General features: G+C 38.7%; 1 protein-coding gene across 1 annotated transcript in view; it reads left to right on the top strand.

Moving 5' to 3' along the window:
* The first annotated feature begins 5,149 nt into the window (after positions 1-5,149).
* LOC102279830 (transmembrane protease serine 11G) overlaps positions 5,150-17,426 on the top strand; it is a 46,172-nt gene continuing 33,895 nt past the window's right edge. Inside the window, exons 1-2 of the mRNA XM_070371890.1 lie at positions 5,150-5,220; positions 13,385-13,416. Coding sequence (XP_070227991.1) covers positions 5,150-5,220; positions 13,385-13,416 — 103 coding nt within the window. The remainder of the gene's footprint in view (positions 5,221-13,384; positions 13,417-17,426) is intronic.

Genomic DNA, 17,426 nt, shown 5'->3' with positions numbered 1-17,426 from the left:
TTTGGTTTCCCCAGGGTATATGCATAGGAGTGGGATTGCTGAGTCATACGGTGGTTTTATTCCTAATTTTTTAAGGAATCGCCATACCATCTTCCATAGTGGCTGTATTAATTTACATTCCCACCAATAGTGCAAAAGTGTACCCTTTTCTTCACACCCTCTCCAGCATTTTTTTTTTCTTGTAGACTTTTTGCTGATGGCCATTCTGACCAGTGTATGGTGATATATCATTGGAGTTTTGATTTGCATTTCTCTAACGCTGAAGAGGAGAAGGCAATGGCACCCCACTCCAGTACTCTTGCCTAGAAAATCCCATGGATGGAGGATCCTGGTAGGCTGCAGTAGATGGGGTCGTTAGAGTTGGACACGACTGAGCGAATTCACTTTCCCTTTTCACTTTCATACATTGGAGAAGGAAATGGCAACCCATTCCAGTGTTCTTGCCTGGAGAATCACAGGGATGGCAGAGCCTGGTGGGCTGCCATCTATGGAGTCGCACAGAGTCAGACACGACTGAAGTGACTTAGCAGCAGTAGCAGCAGCAATGCTGAAGAAGCTGAAGTTTAACGATTCTATGAAGACCTCAAGACCTTTTAGAACTAACACCCAAAAAAGATGTCCTTTTCATTATAGGGGACTGGGATGCAAAAGTAGGAAGTCAAGAAACACCTGGAGTAACAGGCAAATTTGGCCTTGGAATATGGAATGAAGCAGGGCAAAGACTAATAGAGTTTTGCCAAGAAAATACACTGGTCATAATAAACACCCTCTTCAAACAACACAAGAGAAGACTCTATACATGGACACCACCAGATGGTCAACACTGAAATCAGATTGATTATATTCTTTGCAGCCAAAGATGGAGAAGCTCTATACAGTCAGCAAAAACAAGACCAGGAGCTGACTGTGGCTCAGATCATGAACTCCTTATTGCCAAATTCAGACTGAAATTGAAGAAAGTAGGAAAAACCACTAGACCATTCAGGTATGACCTAAATCAAATCCCTTATGATTATACAGTGGAAGTGAGAAATGGATTTAAGGGCCTAGATCTGGTAGATAGAGTGCCTGATGAACTATGGACTGAGGTTCGTGACATTGTATAGGAGACAGGGATCAAGACCATCCCCGTGGAAAAGAAATGCGAAAAAGCAAAATGGCTGTCTGGGGAGGCCTTACAAATAGCTGTGAAAAGAAGAGAAGCGAAAAGCAAAGGAGAAAAGGAAAGATATAAGCATCTGAATGCAGAGTTCCAAAGAATAGCAAGAAGAGATAAGAAAGCCTTCTTCAGCAATCAATGCAAAGATAGATGGAAACAACAGAATGGGAAAGACTAGAGATCTCTTCAAGAAAATTAGAGATACCAAGGGAACATTTCATGCAAAGATGGGCACAATAAAGGATAGAAATGGTATGGACCTAACAGAAGCAGAAGATATTAAGAAGAGGTGGCAAGAATACACAGAAGAACTATACAAAAAAGAGCTTCACGACCCAGATAATCACGATGGTGTGATCACTGACCTAGAGCCAGACATCCTGGTATGTGAAGTCAAGTGGGCCTTAGAAAGCATCACTATGAACAAAGCTAGTGGAGGTGATGGAATTGCAGTTGAGCTATTTCAAATCCTGAAAGATGATGCTGTGAAAGTGCTGCACTCAATATGCCAGCAAATCTGGAAAACTCAGCAGTGGCCACAGGACTGGAAAAGGTCAGTTTTCATTCCAATCTCAAAGAAAGGCAATGCCAAAGAATACTCAAACTACCGCACAATTGCATTCATCTCACATGCTAGTAAAGTAATGCTCAAAATTCTCCAAGCCAGGCTTCAGCAATATGTGAACTGTGAACTTCCTGATGTTCAAGCTAGTTTTAGAAAAGGCAGAGGAACCAGAGATCAAATTGCCAACATCCGCTGGATCATGGAAAAAGCAAGAGAGTTCCAGAAAAGCATCTATTTCTGCTTTATGACTATGCCAAAGCCTTTGACTGTGTGGATCACAATAAACTGTGGAAAATTCTGAAAGAGATGGGAATACCAGAGCACCTGACCTGCCTCTTGAGAAACCTGTATGCAGGTCAGGAAGCAACAGTTAGAACTGGACATGGAACAACAGACTGGTTCCAAATAGGAAAAGGAGTTCGTCAAGGCTGTATATTGTCACTCTGCTTATTTAACTTATATACAGAGTACGTCATGAGAAACGCTGGACTGGAAGAAGCACAAGGTGGAATCAAGATTGCTGGGAGAAATATCAATAGCCTCAAATATGCAGATGACACCACCCTTATGGCAGAAAGTGATGAGGAACTCAAAAGCCTCTTGATGAAAGTGAAAGTGGAGAGTGAAAAAGTTGGCTTAAATCTCAACCTTCAGAAAACGAAGATCATGGCATCTGGTCCCATCACTTCATGGGAAGTCGATGGGGAAACAGTGGAAACAGTATCAGACTTTATTTTGGGGGGCTCCAAAATCACTGCAGATGGTGACTGCAGCCGTGAAATTAAAAGACGCTTACTCCTTGGAAGGAAGGTTATGACCAACCTAGATAGCATATTGAAAAGCAGAGACATTACAACAAAGGTTCATCTAGTCAAGGCTATGGTTTTTCCAGTCTTCATGTATGGATGTGAGAGTTGGACTGTGAAAAAGGCTGAGCACCAAAGAATTGATGCTTTGTACTGTGGTGTTGAAGAATACTCTTGAAAGTCCCTTGGACTGCAAGGAGATCCAACCAGTCCATTCTGAAGGAGATCAGCCCTGGGATTTCTTTGGAAGGAATGATGCTAAAGCTGAAACTCCAGTACTTTGGCCACCTCATGCAAAGAGTTGGCTCATTGGAAAAGACTCTGATGCTGGGAGGGATTGGGGGCAGGAGGAGAAGGGGACGACAAAGGATGAGATGGCTGGATGGCATCACTGACTCGATGGACGTGAGTCTGGGTGAACTCCGGGAGTTGGTGATGGACGGGGAGGCCTGCGTGCTGTGATTTATGGGGTCGCAAAGAGTCGGACACGACTGAGTGAGTGAACTGAACTGACTGAACTGAACAATGAGAGATGTTGAGCATCTTTTCATGTGTTTGTTAGCCATCTGTATGTCTTCTTTAGAGAAACGTCTGTTTAGGTCTTTTTGCCACTTTTTGATTGGGTTGTTTGTTTTTTTAGTATTAAGTTGTATGAGATGCTTGTATATTTTGGAAATTAATTCTTTGTCAGTTGTTTCATTTGTTAGTTTCTCCCATTGTGAGGGCTGTCTTTTCACCTTGCTTATAGTTTCCTTTGCTGTGCAGAAGCTTTTAAGTTTAATCAGCTCCCAGTTGTTTACTTTTTATTTCCATTACTCTAGGAGGTGAGTCATAGAGGATCTTGCTTTGCCTTATGTCATCGAGTGCTCTTCCTATGTTTTCCTCTAAGAGTTTTATAGTTTATGGTCTTATATTTACGTCTTTAATCCATTTTGAGTTTATCTTTGTGTATGGTGTTAGGAATTGTTCTAATTTCATTCTTTTTCATGTAGCTGTCCAGTTTTCCCAGCACCATTTATTGAAGAGGCTGTCTTTGCCCCATTGTATATTCTTACCCCTTTGTCAAAAATAAGGTACCCATAGGTGCATGGGTTTATTTCTGGGCTTTTTAATCTTGTTCCATTGGTCTATATTTCTGTTTTTGTGTCAGTACCACACTGTCTTGATGACTGTAGCTTTGTAGTATAATCTGAAGTCAGGAAGGTTGATTCCTCCAGCTCCATTCTTCTTTCTCAAGACTGCTTTGGCTATTCAGGGTCTTTTGTGTTTGTATATGAATTGTGAATTTTTTTGTTCTAATTCTGTTAAAAATGTTATTGGTAATTTGATAGGGATTACATTGGATCTGTAGATTGCATTTGATAGTATAGTCATTTTCACAATATTGATTCTTCCTACCCAGGAACATGGAATATCTCTCCATCTGTTTATGTAGTCTTTAATTTCTTTCATTAGTGTCTTATCATTTTCTGTGTACAGTTCTTTTATCTCCTTAGGTAAGTTTGTTCCCAGATATTTAATTCTTTTTTTGCAACGGTGAATGGGATTGATTCTTTAATTTCTCTTTCTGATTTTTCAGTTAGTATATAGAAATGCAAGTGATTTCTGTGTATTGATTTTGTATCCTGCAACTTTGCTAAATTCACTGATTAGTTCTAGTTATTTTCTGATACTATCTTTAGGGTTTTCTACGTAGAGTATCATGACATCTGCAAACAGTGAGAGCTTTATTTCTTTTCTGATCCAGATCAGAAAGCTTTTTTGCTTCTCCGAAAAGCTTTAATTTCTCCATTAATTTTGAATGAGATCCTTGCTGGATACAGTAATCTTGGTTGTAGGTTTTCCCTTTCAATACTTTAAATATATCCTATCATTCCCTGCTGGCCTGCAAAGTTTCTGCTGAAAGATCAGCTGTGAAGAACATGGGGTTTCCCTTGTATGTTAATTGTTGTTTCTCCCTTGCTGCTTTTAATATTCTTTCTTTGTGTTTAGTCTTTGTTAGTTTGATTAGTATGTGTCTTGGCATGTTTCTCCTTAGGTTTATCCTGTATGGGACTCTTTGTGCCTCTTGGACTTGATTGACTATTTCCTTTTCATGTTGGGGAAATTTTCAATTATAACCTCTTGAAAATTTTTCTCATACCCTTTCTTTTTCTCTTCTTCTGCTGCTGCTGCTGCTAAGTCACTTCAGTTGTGTCTGACCCTGTGCGATCCCATAAACAGCAGCCCACTAGGCTCCCCGTCCCTGGGATTCTCCAGGCAAGAACACTGGAGTGGGTTGCCATTTCCTTCTCCAATGCATGAAAGTGAAAAGTAAAAGTGAAGTCGCTCAGTCGTGTCCGACCCTCAGCGACCCCATGGACTGCAGCCTACCAGGCTCCTCCATCCATGGGATTTTCCAGGCAAAAGTACTGGAGTGGGGTGCCATTGTCTTCTCTGATTGGACTTCATAGTGCCGATAAAACCAACAACTACAATAGAGGTGGAAAAAGGGGGGGGGTGATTAAAAAAGAATCTACAGAACAAGTTAAAACATAAGAATAAGAAACGTTTTCTTGAGTCATTGCTGTCAGAGTCCTTTCCCTAGCTGGGAGTCACAGTCCACCTTAATTCCCTAGGATGCCCTCCATCACTGTGTTGATCTCTGGACCTGCACTGGGGGCAGCTGATTCTAATCTGGTCCTGCTCCTGTATGTCCTTGCCTCCAATGTCCACAGCTATCAGAACTAGTGTGTTTTATTTTGTGGGCACTCTCCCATGACCTTTTATATATTCCATAGACACAGAGTCTGCCTAGTTGATCATGTGGATTTAACCTGTAGCTTGTACAGCTGGTGGGAAGATTTTGGGTCTTCTTCCTGAGCCACACTGCCCCTGGGTTTCAACTGTGGTTTTATTTCCACCTCTACATGTGGGTTGTCCACTGGGGTTTGCTCCTGAGGCTGCCATGGAGGACTTGGGTTTGCCCCTGTGAGGGCCAGGTGTGGAGGTGGTGTAGCTGCTTGGGTCACAGGGGTTCTGGCAGCACCAGGTACTCAGGGGAGTTGACGGCTAGGGCCACAGGAAATATAGTGGTCTAGAAGGGTATGGTAACCAGTATGGGCCAATAGGCTCCAGTATTCTTGCCTGGAGAACCCCCCTCCCTGACAGTGAAGCTTGGCAGGCCACAGTCTACGGGGTCGCAAAGAGTCGACACGACCAAAGCGACCCTTCATCCATAGACGAAAGATTTTTTTTGCCTGTGGCAGCTCTGCCCCAGTAAGAGTTGAGCGTGAAGGTGGCACAGCTGATTGGCTTTCAGGGACCCTAATGGGACCAAGTGTGCAGGGACACAGATTGCCTATGCCACAGGAATTATGACTCTATCAGAGTCTTTTTTTGAACTTCTTGTAGCTGGTGCTCAGAAGGCCTTTTTGGCTAGTCTTTCTCCATAGCTCCACCCATTCAGGCACTTAGAGGGCTCCCTTGCCTGGGGTCCTTCTCTGTTGTTTGGCACATCAGGCTTATAGAGGGGTCCCCTTGGCTGGGGTCCTACTCTGTAGTTCCGTGTGTCAGGTGTCTGATGGGCCAGACTCTTTATTGTTCAGCTGCCGATGCTTGCTGGTGGGGAAAGAGAGGCTATGGTGATGGCTCCACCGGCTATGTGTGACTCAGCAGTATCACCTTGCTTTCATGGCTGCCAGGCTTTCTTCCACCAGCATGTGCCACCACGATCTCCTCCCTCACATCCCCTCACTCCATCTCCCCACAGTCAACAGCAGCCCTCGCCCTGGGATTGCTTCACAATCCCTAAACTCCAGGCCCCAGCCACTGTGCCTTCCAGGGGACCAGCGTTCCTGTCCAGGATATATATGACTATGGCAAGGACTGTCTGATTCTCACTCCATTTAGGCTGCCTCAGATTAGCTGTTTCACTCTCAGCCTTAAATGTGTCTCCTCTGACTCAGACAATTGCCCCAATGTGGGGATCAGACCGCTGCTTCAGTTTCCCCACCCACCGAGGGCAGGTCCTGTCCTACTAACACTCCTGCTTTTTCCCCTAATGCCTTCGTCCTACTGAGTTTTTCATGGTTCTATATATTCTTTTCCAGTGGTCAGGTATTCTTGTCCACTGTCAGCTGGTGTTCTGCATGCACTTCTGTGTCTGAAGGTGTATTCCTTATGTATCCATGGAGAGAGATGTACTCCACATCCACCTACACCTCCTCCATCTTTTTACTTTTAAAATCATCTTTATATTTATTAACTTTTAACAGAAGCTTACTATTTCTTCCCATTACAAAATAGGCCAAAAAAACAAACAAACAAAAAGAAACCCTCCACAACCCTGTAACATAAGCTGTATCAGTGACTTTTTCACCAAGAGAAATCATAGATATTTTCATTTCATTTCATAGTTGTTAGATATGCATCAAAATATATTTATACTCATTACAGCTTTGAAATTATTTTATTAGACTCATTGCTATATCCCATTATCTAACATTTTAAAACAGAAGCATATTTACTTATATTAAAAATTGTAATGGACACATATATAGGTATGGCTGAGGCCCTTCTCTGTTCACCTGAAACTATCACAACATTGTTAATTGGCTATACCCCAATACAAAATGGTTTTGGTATTTAAAAAATTTAAATAAAATTTAAAAAAATAAAAATAAAAAATTTTTGATAACTACGTTGCTCTATACTGTTTTTTATATAACCCTATGTATTTTATCTTATGCATCTAAAAACATTATTATGAGAAGGGGTCCATAGTCTTGACCAGAGAGCCAAAGATGACAATGGATATGGCACAAAAAAGAAGTAAAGAGCCTTTAACCTATAGGGTAAAGACAAAATATAGTTTCAAGACATACAAAAATTTAATGATTATCCTCTTCCTATTTTCCATTTTAATCTCTCATCTTGGCTCTTTCCTTTTGCTCCTATCCTTAATTTTCATTTTTTTAAAGGTATTTTAGTGCTGTGAACACACTATAATGTTACATGCACACATGATTCCCTTTGCATAGAATTTCTTTCTTCCTCATCACTTCAGCAAGTTTGCATTCTTGAAAGGGATATACCAACTGACCATACCCTTAGAGTATGTGAATGTTAAATTTTTACTAAATATCCACTATTGTTAAACATATAGTTTAAAAGATAGAAAACAATGCTTTTTTTATATTATTGTGCTAGGCAGGATTCTAAAATAGTCCTCCAAGATCTTCTGCCCTAATCTTACTGCAAATACAGTGAGATATCATAGCCATGCTTATGCTACTGCTGCTGCTGCTGCTAAGTCGCTTCAGTTGTGTCCGACTCTGTGGAACCCCATAGATGGCAGCCCACCAGGCTTCCCCATCCCTGGGATTCTCCAGGCAAGAATACTGGAGTGGGTTGCCATTTCCTTCTCCAATACATAAAAGTGAAAAGTGAAAGTGAAGTCACTCAGTCATGTCCAACTCTTAACGACCTCATGGACTACAGCCTACCAAGCTCCTCCATCCATGGGATTTTCCAGACAAGAGTACTGGAGTGGGGTGCTTATGGTACATCACTTGGCAAAAGGCATTTTGTAGATATGATTCATATTACTAATCTCTTGACTTTGAGTTAATAAAAGAAGGAGATTTTTCCAGGTGGGTTGAAGTCCAAGCCTTTAGAAGTAGATTTCCTTAGAAATAGAGAATGTTCTCTTCTGAACAGCAGAAAAATCAAACAGATTCCAAGTGTGAGAAGATGCACCACTGCTGGCTTGCAGACAGAGGGGACCATTTATCAAGGGATGCAGATAGCCTCTAGAAACTGAAGGCAGCCCAAGCTGACAGGCAGCAAAGAAACCAGGACCTTAGTCCTTCTGCAATGAACTTAATTCTACCATCAGACTAAATGAGCTGGCAAGTGATTCTTTACCACAGCCTCCAGATAGGAGCCCAGCAGAGCCCTCACCATGCTTTTAGTCTTTAAACACTAAGCAGGGAACAACAATGAACTCACCTGGACCTCTGTCCAACAGAGTGAAAAACAGATAATAAATGGCTATTGTTTTAAGTGGTTATGTTTGTAGCAATTTGTTATACATGAACAAAAAGTGGACAAAGGCATAGAATTTTTAATTTATTAGCCAATATGTTCATTTATTCATTGCAATTATATGTGCCTGCTTTGCCAAAAACTTCTTTTCAAAGCAAAAAGGAACTTGAAATATGAATTCAAATGTTGATTTCCAAATCCACTAAAAGAAAGATTGAGTAAATGTTGAATATCAAAGTGTTTGCAGAAGTGCTGAAAATTCCATTCATTCATAGACATCACAATTTCTGGCCTCAAATCTTTCATTATCTAGCAGAAGGAATATTTTGAAAATAATCAAAACTAAAACTAGATGCCTGCTTGAGGGGAAAACATGGGTCAAGGGCTATTTAGAGGAAATTAGAGGAAAACATCCTGGGGGGAACACAGGCTCTCAAAGTCTAGGGACCCTGTGTAGTCAGATTCTAATTAAATGACTTGAATCTTACAGTGAGGTGGGTTTTTAGCTGAGAACTATACTACAAAGAGGGGAAACAATATTTTAGGTATATGGGCAAAGACACAGTGGGGAAAAAAAGGATCTGATCTACAGAAAACAAAGCTCTAAGTCAGAATGTAGGTGCTGATGTTGTTGTTTAGCCGTGACTGACCCTTTTGTGACACCATGGACTGTAGTCCACCAGGCTTCTCTGTCCAGGAGATTTTCCAGGCAAGAATACTGGAGTGGGTAGAATAGAAGGTCTTCTTGACCAAAGGATCAAACCCACATCTCCTGCATTTCAGGCAGTTTCTTTACCACTGAGCTATCTAGGAAGCCCAGGTGCTATTTTAGCTACAAAGAAAATCACAAGATGAGTTGGGAGAGCCCTTGAAAATGGCAATTGGCACAAACATCAATATATTTTCACTTTCCCATCTTAAAGTTAGATCTCTCTTTAAGCAGACACCAAAGAATTACTGGGCCAGATCCAGACATGTCTCAGACTATTGCACTAACAAAATCAAGTGAACAACTATCCAACCTTTTATGAAAAAGGTTGATCTTGCTCAAAGGTTGATCTGATCGTGTTTCACACCTGTCTCTAAAAGGGAAAAGGGCAGGGCCTGAAGACCAGACTGTCCTGACTCAGAACAAAGAGTACCATCTCTTGAAAGACAAACACAAAACTGCTCCAAGTATTAAGGGTGTTGCTTAGGTTTTGAACACAATATTTTCTCATTTAATTAGCCAGAACCAGGAAATTCTTACTTGCTATGACAAAGGTTATCAAGTGATTCTTCACCTCAAATCACACTATTGGTTAAAGTTTACCCATCCCAACTTGTTCAACTAGTTTATTTTAAATCCTTTAAGTATCCTTTCTTTAGTCAGCTGAAAGAATGCCCAGAGTGCTACTCATTTGACGAGAAATCACAAAGCAGCACAGAGGTGGAAGAGTTTGCATTCTTGACAGTGGATGATGTATCAGTAAGTTTAATTTTATTTCATGTTTAAAAGATATGTTTCATATTTGTGGCTTCCAATTCAGGAATTATTCTGATTTGTGAATTTAATAGTTTTTTTTCCCTCTACTATTGGAGAAAATAGTAACATAGTAATATTAAAACTCTTTATTTCAGGAAACCATGCTAACAATTTTTTTTTTAATCTGAAAATTCCACATGTTGGATTTTAATAGGGAAATTTAAATTTAATGTGAAAATGACATAATAACAGAGAAAGGGAGGAAAAACACAGAGCCTGAGGTAAAATTGTGTACGTTTTCAGCATGGAAAGATAGAGTAAGTAATAAAGTGTTTTCTCATCCCAGCTTAGAATGCTGTTTGTGATCTTTCTAAATTATGCATTTTTTTTTTTTTTACAAGTTAGATACTTTTTATTCTTAGAGGTTTATATGTATTTCCCAACATACCATTATTAAAACACAATGAAAAATGCAACTAAAACTCAGTTTCAGTGCCAGAGGACATTAGAGTGTAGTGGGACTGTAGCAAACTATCCTCTGGGGGTGCTCACTACTAGCTTGGGCCAACTCTTGCCGTCCAAATGAACTTTAATAGATACACTGAAAATAGAAGAAGTATATAAGTCGTATGTGTGTGTGTGTTAGTTGCTTAGTCGTGTCTGACTCTTTGCAACCCCATAGACTGTAGCCCACTAGGCCCCTCTGTCCATGGGATTTTCCAGGCAGGAGTACTGGAGTGGGTTGCTATTTCCTTCTCCAAAAGGAACTATAGAAAGAAATAAAGTGAAGTCACTCAGTATGTCCAGCTCTTTGCAACACCATGGACTGTAGCCTACCAGGCTTCTCCATCCATGGAATTTTCCAGGAAGGAGTACTGGAATGGGTTGCCATTTCCTTCTTCATATAAGTCATATGGGAAGTATCATGTTATAGCCCTTCTTCTGAAAATGATAATTATTATTAAAACTTCAAAAAGCAAATAAGAACTTTAATGTCCTTTGATAAATTCTTTCTTTTAAAATAAAAAATTAAATAACAATATAAGAATAATTTATACATATGACTATAAAAAGTGAAAAGCAAAAAATAGTGAGAAGTGAATAAATCTAAGATTTTGTTCTTTAATAGATTTGGAAGGAAATCTACAGAAAATAAAGCTTAAATGTTTTAACCTCCATTTCCCTGTCCTATCTATTCTTCATTTTTCTACATTTTCCAAATGTTTCATTTGGAACATTAATTCTTCTTACATAAATATGATGTCAATAAGTACAAACTGCTCAAGGTAATAAAAGAATTACAGATGTCTTTTCTAATGACTTTTAACTGGAGTTGCACTCTTGTCTTCATTGGTAATAATAGAATATTGTCTATAAAATTCAAAATACATGGATTTCTGGACCACAATCCCCCCCCAACAAACTCTTTACAATCACTCAAAATGTTCCCCTTTCTCCTTGCTCACCTTAGAGACACAAATTAAGGTTTAAGTGGTTAAAAAAAAAAAACAAAAAAACTTTTCACACTTGACCTTATTTCTAGAACAGGCACACGCTAGCAATTTTCTTTTCAAATGGACAGTAATAGAAACATAATGATGATACTATTACCAGTATTTTTATTTTTACTTCAAAGTATTTCTAATCTGTAGGGGAAATATGATGATTTTATACTAATAATGATAATTCAATTAATCAAATTATTTTTTGCCCTTCAGTATATTTAACTGTCATGTATTTATGCAAGACCTATTTGCTATGTACCAGTCACCATTTTTTGATATTGAAATGCTATGCTAAGTCACTTCAGTCGTGTCTGACTCTGTGCGACCCCATAGATGGCAGCCCACCAGGCTCCCCCGTCCCTGGGATTCTCCAGGCAAGAACACTGGAATGGGTTGCCATTTCCTTCTCCGATGCATGAAAGGGAAAAGAGTCAGTCGTGTCTGACTCTTAGCGACCCCATGGACTGCAGCCTAACAGGCTCCTCCTTCTCTGTGATATTGAAAAGATGGGAATAAATAAACATAAAGTTTTTAAATTTTTACTTATTTTTTAATTGAAGGATAATCGCTTTACAGTATTTTGTTGTTTTCTGTCACACCTCAACATGAATCAGCCATAGGTATACATATATCCCCTCCCTTTTGAACCTCCCTCCCATCTCCCTCCCCATCCCACCCCTCTAGGTTGATACAGAGCCCCTGTTTGACTTTCCTGAGACATACAGTAAATGCCCATTGACTATTTTATATATGGCAATGTAATTTTCCATGTTACTCTTTCCATACATCTCACCCTCTCCTCCCCTCTCCCCATGTCCATAAGTCTGTTCTCTACTTCTGTTTCTCCATTGCTGCCCTGAAAATAAATTCTTCAGTACCATTTTTCTAGGTTTTGTATATATGTGTTAGTATACAATATATATCTTTCTCTTTCTGACTTACTTCACTTTGTATAACAGGCTCTAGGTTCATCCACCTCATTAGAACTGACTCAAATGTTTTCCTTTTTATGGCTGAGTAATGCTTCATGGTGTATATGTACCACAAGTTCTGTATCCATTCATCTGTTGATGGACATCTAGGTTGCTTCCATATTCTAGCCATTGTAAATAGTTCTGCAATGAAAAATTGGATACATGTGTGTTTTTCAATTTTGGTTTCCTCAGGGTATATGCCTAGGAGTGGGATTGCTGGGTCATATGGTGATTTTATTCCTAGTTTTTTAAGGAATTGCCATACTATCTTCCATAGTGGCTGTATCAGTTTACATTCCCACCAACAGTGCAAAAGTGTTGCCTTTTCTTCACACCCTCTCCAGCATTTATTTTTTGTAGACTTTTTGATGATGGCCATTCTAACTAATGTAAAGTGATATATCATTGTAGTTTTCATTTGCATTTCTCTAATAATAAGTGATGTTGAGCATCTTTCCATGTGTTTGTTAGCCATCTGTATGTCTTCTTTAGAGAAATGTCTGTTTAGGTCTTTTTCCCACTTTTTAATTGGGTTGTTTGTTTTTCTGGTATTGAGTTGTATGAGCTGCTTGTATATTTTGGAAATTAATCCTTTGTCAGTTGTTTCATTTGTTATTATTTTCTCCCATTCTGAGGGTTGTCTTTTCACCTTACTTATAGTTTCCTTTGCTGTGCAAAAGCTTTTAATCAGCTCCCACTTGTTTACTTTTTATTTTATTTCCTTTACTCTAAGAGGTGGGTCATAGAGGATCTTGCTTGGTTTGTGTCATTGAGTGTGTCATTGAGTGTTCTGGCTATGTTTTCCTCTAAGAGTTAAACCTACAGTTTTAATTCAGCTTCTTTTAGGATTTATGTAAATTTCAATTCTGGTTAAATGTTACAGCTGGTTAATGGAAAATGAAATCTACCAGAAAGGTAAGGAGAGAAATAAAAGTGATATAAAGAGACAAAAAAAAAAAAATTGAAGTAAAAATCAAAGAAAAGCAAGAGACCTACATCTGGTTAACAGACTAACAAACCATTTAGATCTCTCCATTCTTATTACTGTCCATTCTCAAGGTTTTCAAATTTTTCACCTCCAGGACCAAAATTCTTAAAACCTTGACAGTCCCATCCACTATTCAGATAAGTCGTATGCCTACTTTACGTATTTTTGCCATATTAGCCTTGGCTTTCTTTGGCTTTGTGCCTCACAGGAGTAGTAAAGGATGAGGGTGCTGGAAAGAGTTGGAAGAGGTGTTGTTGAAAAGCTGTCTCTACTCTTTCCATTGATGATCCACGCCCCAGAGTAATTAAGTCTCAGAGGATTTTTTCCATTTGGAATATCCAAACATTTAGTAATTCGTTTTTGTCACCCATGGCCAATATGGAGAAAACATATCTTATTCCTCATTGTGCATGCCAATACCAAGTAGAATGCTTGAGACATGTTAGTTGAACCACTATTCATTCTTCAAATTTATTTGGGACCAATTTCCAACTAACAACTCATCAACTACTGGTTGTTTGAATATTCTCTGTTATCTTAATATCCACGTAGTTAGATTTCATACTATTTTTAAAGACTCCTTTCTATAGAGAAATATTTTGTTTACTTGTCTAGTGAGCCATTCTGTATTTAGATATAGTAACATACGTGCTGTGCTTAGTTGCTCAGTTGTGTCCAACTCCACGACCCCATGAACTGAAGCCCGCCAGGCTCCTCTCTCTGGGGATTCTCCAGGCAAGAATACTGGGGTGGGTTACCTTGCCCTCCTCCAGGGAATCTTCCCAACCCAGGGATTGAACCAAGGTCTCCGGCATTGCAGGCAGATCCTTTACCACTGAGCTACCAGGGAAGCCCATGAATACTGGAGTGGGTAGCCTATCCATTCTCCAAGGGATCTTCTCAATCCAGGAATTGAAACAGTGTCTCTACCAGGGAAGCCCCATGTATGTATGTATGTATGTATATATATATATATATATACATATATATATATAGAGAGAGAGAGAGAGGCATAAATATATTTCTAATATTTAGTCCTTTTTTCTTTCCTGAAAATGAATATCTATGAACTAGATTCCCTGGATTATTGCATTCTTACAGTGAAGTTCTGAGTAATATTACATTATTCTTTACCCCACACAGAAATATTGCAGTCTTTTTCCATTTTTAAAAAAAATTAAGATACAGTTGACATATAACCTTACAGTTTCAGGTGTATGACATAATGATGTAATATTAGTATTAATATATCTTGTGACCACCACAGTGACCACCACAGTGACCACCACAATGATCACCACAATGATCACCACAATGTTTAGTTAACATCTGTCATCATACATAGTTACATTTTTTTCTTGTGATGAAAACTTTTAAGGTGTACTTCAGTAATTTTCAGATACAAAATATGTTATTATTAATTATGCTGTACATTACATCCTCATAACATTTATTTTATAAAAGTTTGTACCTTTTGATCCCCTTCACCCATTTCACCCATCCCCACCCCTACTTCTGGCAGCCACCTAGAATCTCTTTTCACGTAGTAACACCCATCAGTGAATTTTACGTCCCACAATGATTGTTTAAATGAGGTTTATGTTTTATACCAATAGGCATAAAAGAACTCTGTCAAGTGAAAACATATCAATGTAGAAATCAGGGACTAATGATTTTAATTTAAAAACCAAACTTGCTTTTAAATGAGAGTCTTTCCTCAGCTTCAGTAATAGTACCTTATGTCCTAGGAGTTCAGCATTATCAGTGGAGTACTAGGAATAGATATCAAAAAGGTGAGATGACTGATGGCCCCCAAAATGAATAATTAATATCTCTGATGCTTCTAGTTCAAAAATGCACTTAAAACTTTACCAGAACATAGACACATATAATACATATATATATATGTATTGTCTTTTTATAATATATATTTTTAAAAATAAGAGTTAAGATACAAACATATCTATTTTATCTATCATGTATTTTTTACAGGAAAATATCATGATAGATTATCCATAATTTAAAACTCTTCTGTTTAAAACGTTTTTAATCTTGGAATAATTGATACCCATTTTATAAGAAACACCACAATAATGAACAACCCTCTGGCTAATTTTTGCATGCATTCAAAATTATTTCCTTAGAATAAGTTATTTTCTGCACTTGCACAATTTCTGGAGTACCATCCCATAATTACCAAATTGCTCCATGTCCCAAATAATTTTTTTCTCTGAATATTGCCTATGTCCCTGTAAAACTGAAATATAATCGTTCCTCAGGACACAGCATTGTTTACAGCCCTCTCAAGTAAGAGCTTATTATTGAAGATTTTGCCTTGTCCTCACTTTTTAATGCCACCTCAGATCATTCCTTTCCACATTCCTGTAAACCTCCTTATTCCTTTGAGGCTCACACAGTTCTGCTCGTACCCTTTTCCTTCCTCATCTTTGTCCTCATGGATCCATGATAATGCCTTTTACGTATTAAAGGCTGACACTTGCTTCCCTATATCATTCTTTACTCCAAGTCCTACATTTACCCTAAGTAGCCTCAGTGCTCATGCTGATTGACCTTGAAATCCTACTCATTCATTTCCTTGTCTCATCACTACAACCTTCTCTTCAAATATTACTCTCATCCCACACCCTAGACTTTGTCATGATTCTCTGAATCATACTTTTGGACAGCTATCACTATCTTAACCTTCCTTCTTACAGTCTCAGTTACTTCTAATGTATAAGTCATCCACTTTTTAAAAATTATTATTCATTGGTTTTTCCAGTCTATGAATTCTTCCTATCCTTCAGCTTTCCACCTCCACCAAACATATACCACACACACATACATACACTCCTCTTGGTTTCTCTTGTGATCCTTAAATTCATCAATGGAACAAATTTTTCAATGTCTCAAACTCCACTAAATTCTCTTGCTGCATATTTTCCTTCATCATTTATACCTGGATAAATTCTAGAGAGAACGTACCTCTGAACAATGGTTCACCTCTGCCAAGACAGAACTCTGGGAATGCAACAAGCATGTATGACGTGCCTGTTCATCTGAGCCCTCAGCCCTAATCATTACATCCCCTTATTCTATGCTCTCATTTTCTATAATTAGTATTTTCAATTTCTCTAGCCTCCTCAAACTGCCATTTCTCACCACCTGTCCTCTCATGTTTCTAAGATATATTTTGATGATCAGTTAGACGAGAATTCCTTCGGCTTCCTTACCTCAAACCAACAAACCTACCTATATCCATTCATACTCTCAAGAGGATGCTGCAGTTTATTCAAGTTCTCCAATCTATTAGATTGAACCATATGAAGCTGTCAACATATCACCAGTTTTGTCCTACACAAATGGCAATTTTATATGTGTGAACTTAATAGTTTAGAATTCATGATCCTTCAGCTGTGCTCTCAACTCAGTCCTCCTCCAAACTTCAGCTTCTCTACAAGTTCCCTCGTGGCTCAAATGATAAAGGATATGCCTGTAATTCAGGAGACCTGAGTCTGATCCCTGTGTCCAGAAGATCCCCTGGGGAAGAGAATGGCTACCCACTCCAGTATTCTTGCCTGGAAAATTGCATGGACAGAAGAGCCTGATGGGCTACAATCTATGTGATCCCAAAGAGTTGGACGTGACTAAGCAACTAATATTTTGACTTTCACTTTTCAAGTATACTCAAAACTTACATATTCTTACGAAAAAAAAAAAAAATCTTCCATCAACCCCATAACTTCTCTCTCTTCTAATCTATAATTCAACTCATAAAAAAATTGTTGATATCCACTGTTTCATCTCGTTTCTTCCAGTTATTCCTCAAACCCTTGACATTTGGGTTGTAACTTTGGTTTGCTACTCTGTTCCTTCACCTGTTGTGGTCACCGTGATCCACTATTATTTAATCCACTAGTTATTCTAAACTTTTGTC

Source organism: Bos mutus, chromosome 6 (assembly GCF_027580195.1).
Source record: "Bos mutus isolate GX-2022 chromosome 6, NWIPB_WYAK_1.1, whole genome shotgun sequence".
Taxonomy (NCBI): Eukaryota; Metazoa; Chordata; class Mammalia; order Artiodactyla; family Bovidae; genus Bos; species Bos mutus.
Note: the sequence above shows the minus strand (reverse complement) of the source record. Positions and strands in the feature narration are given on the sequence as shown.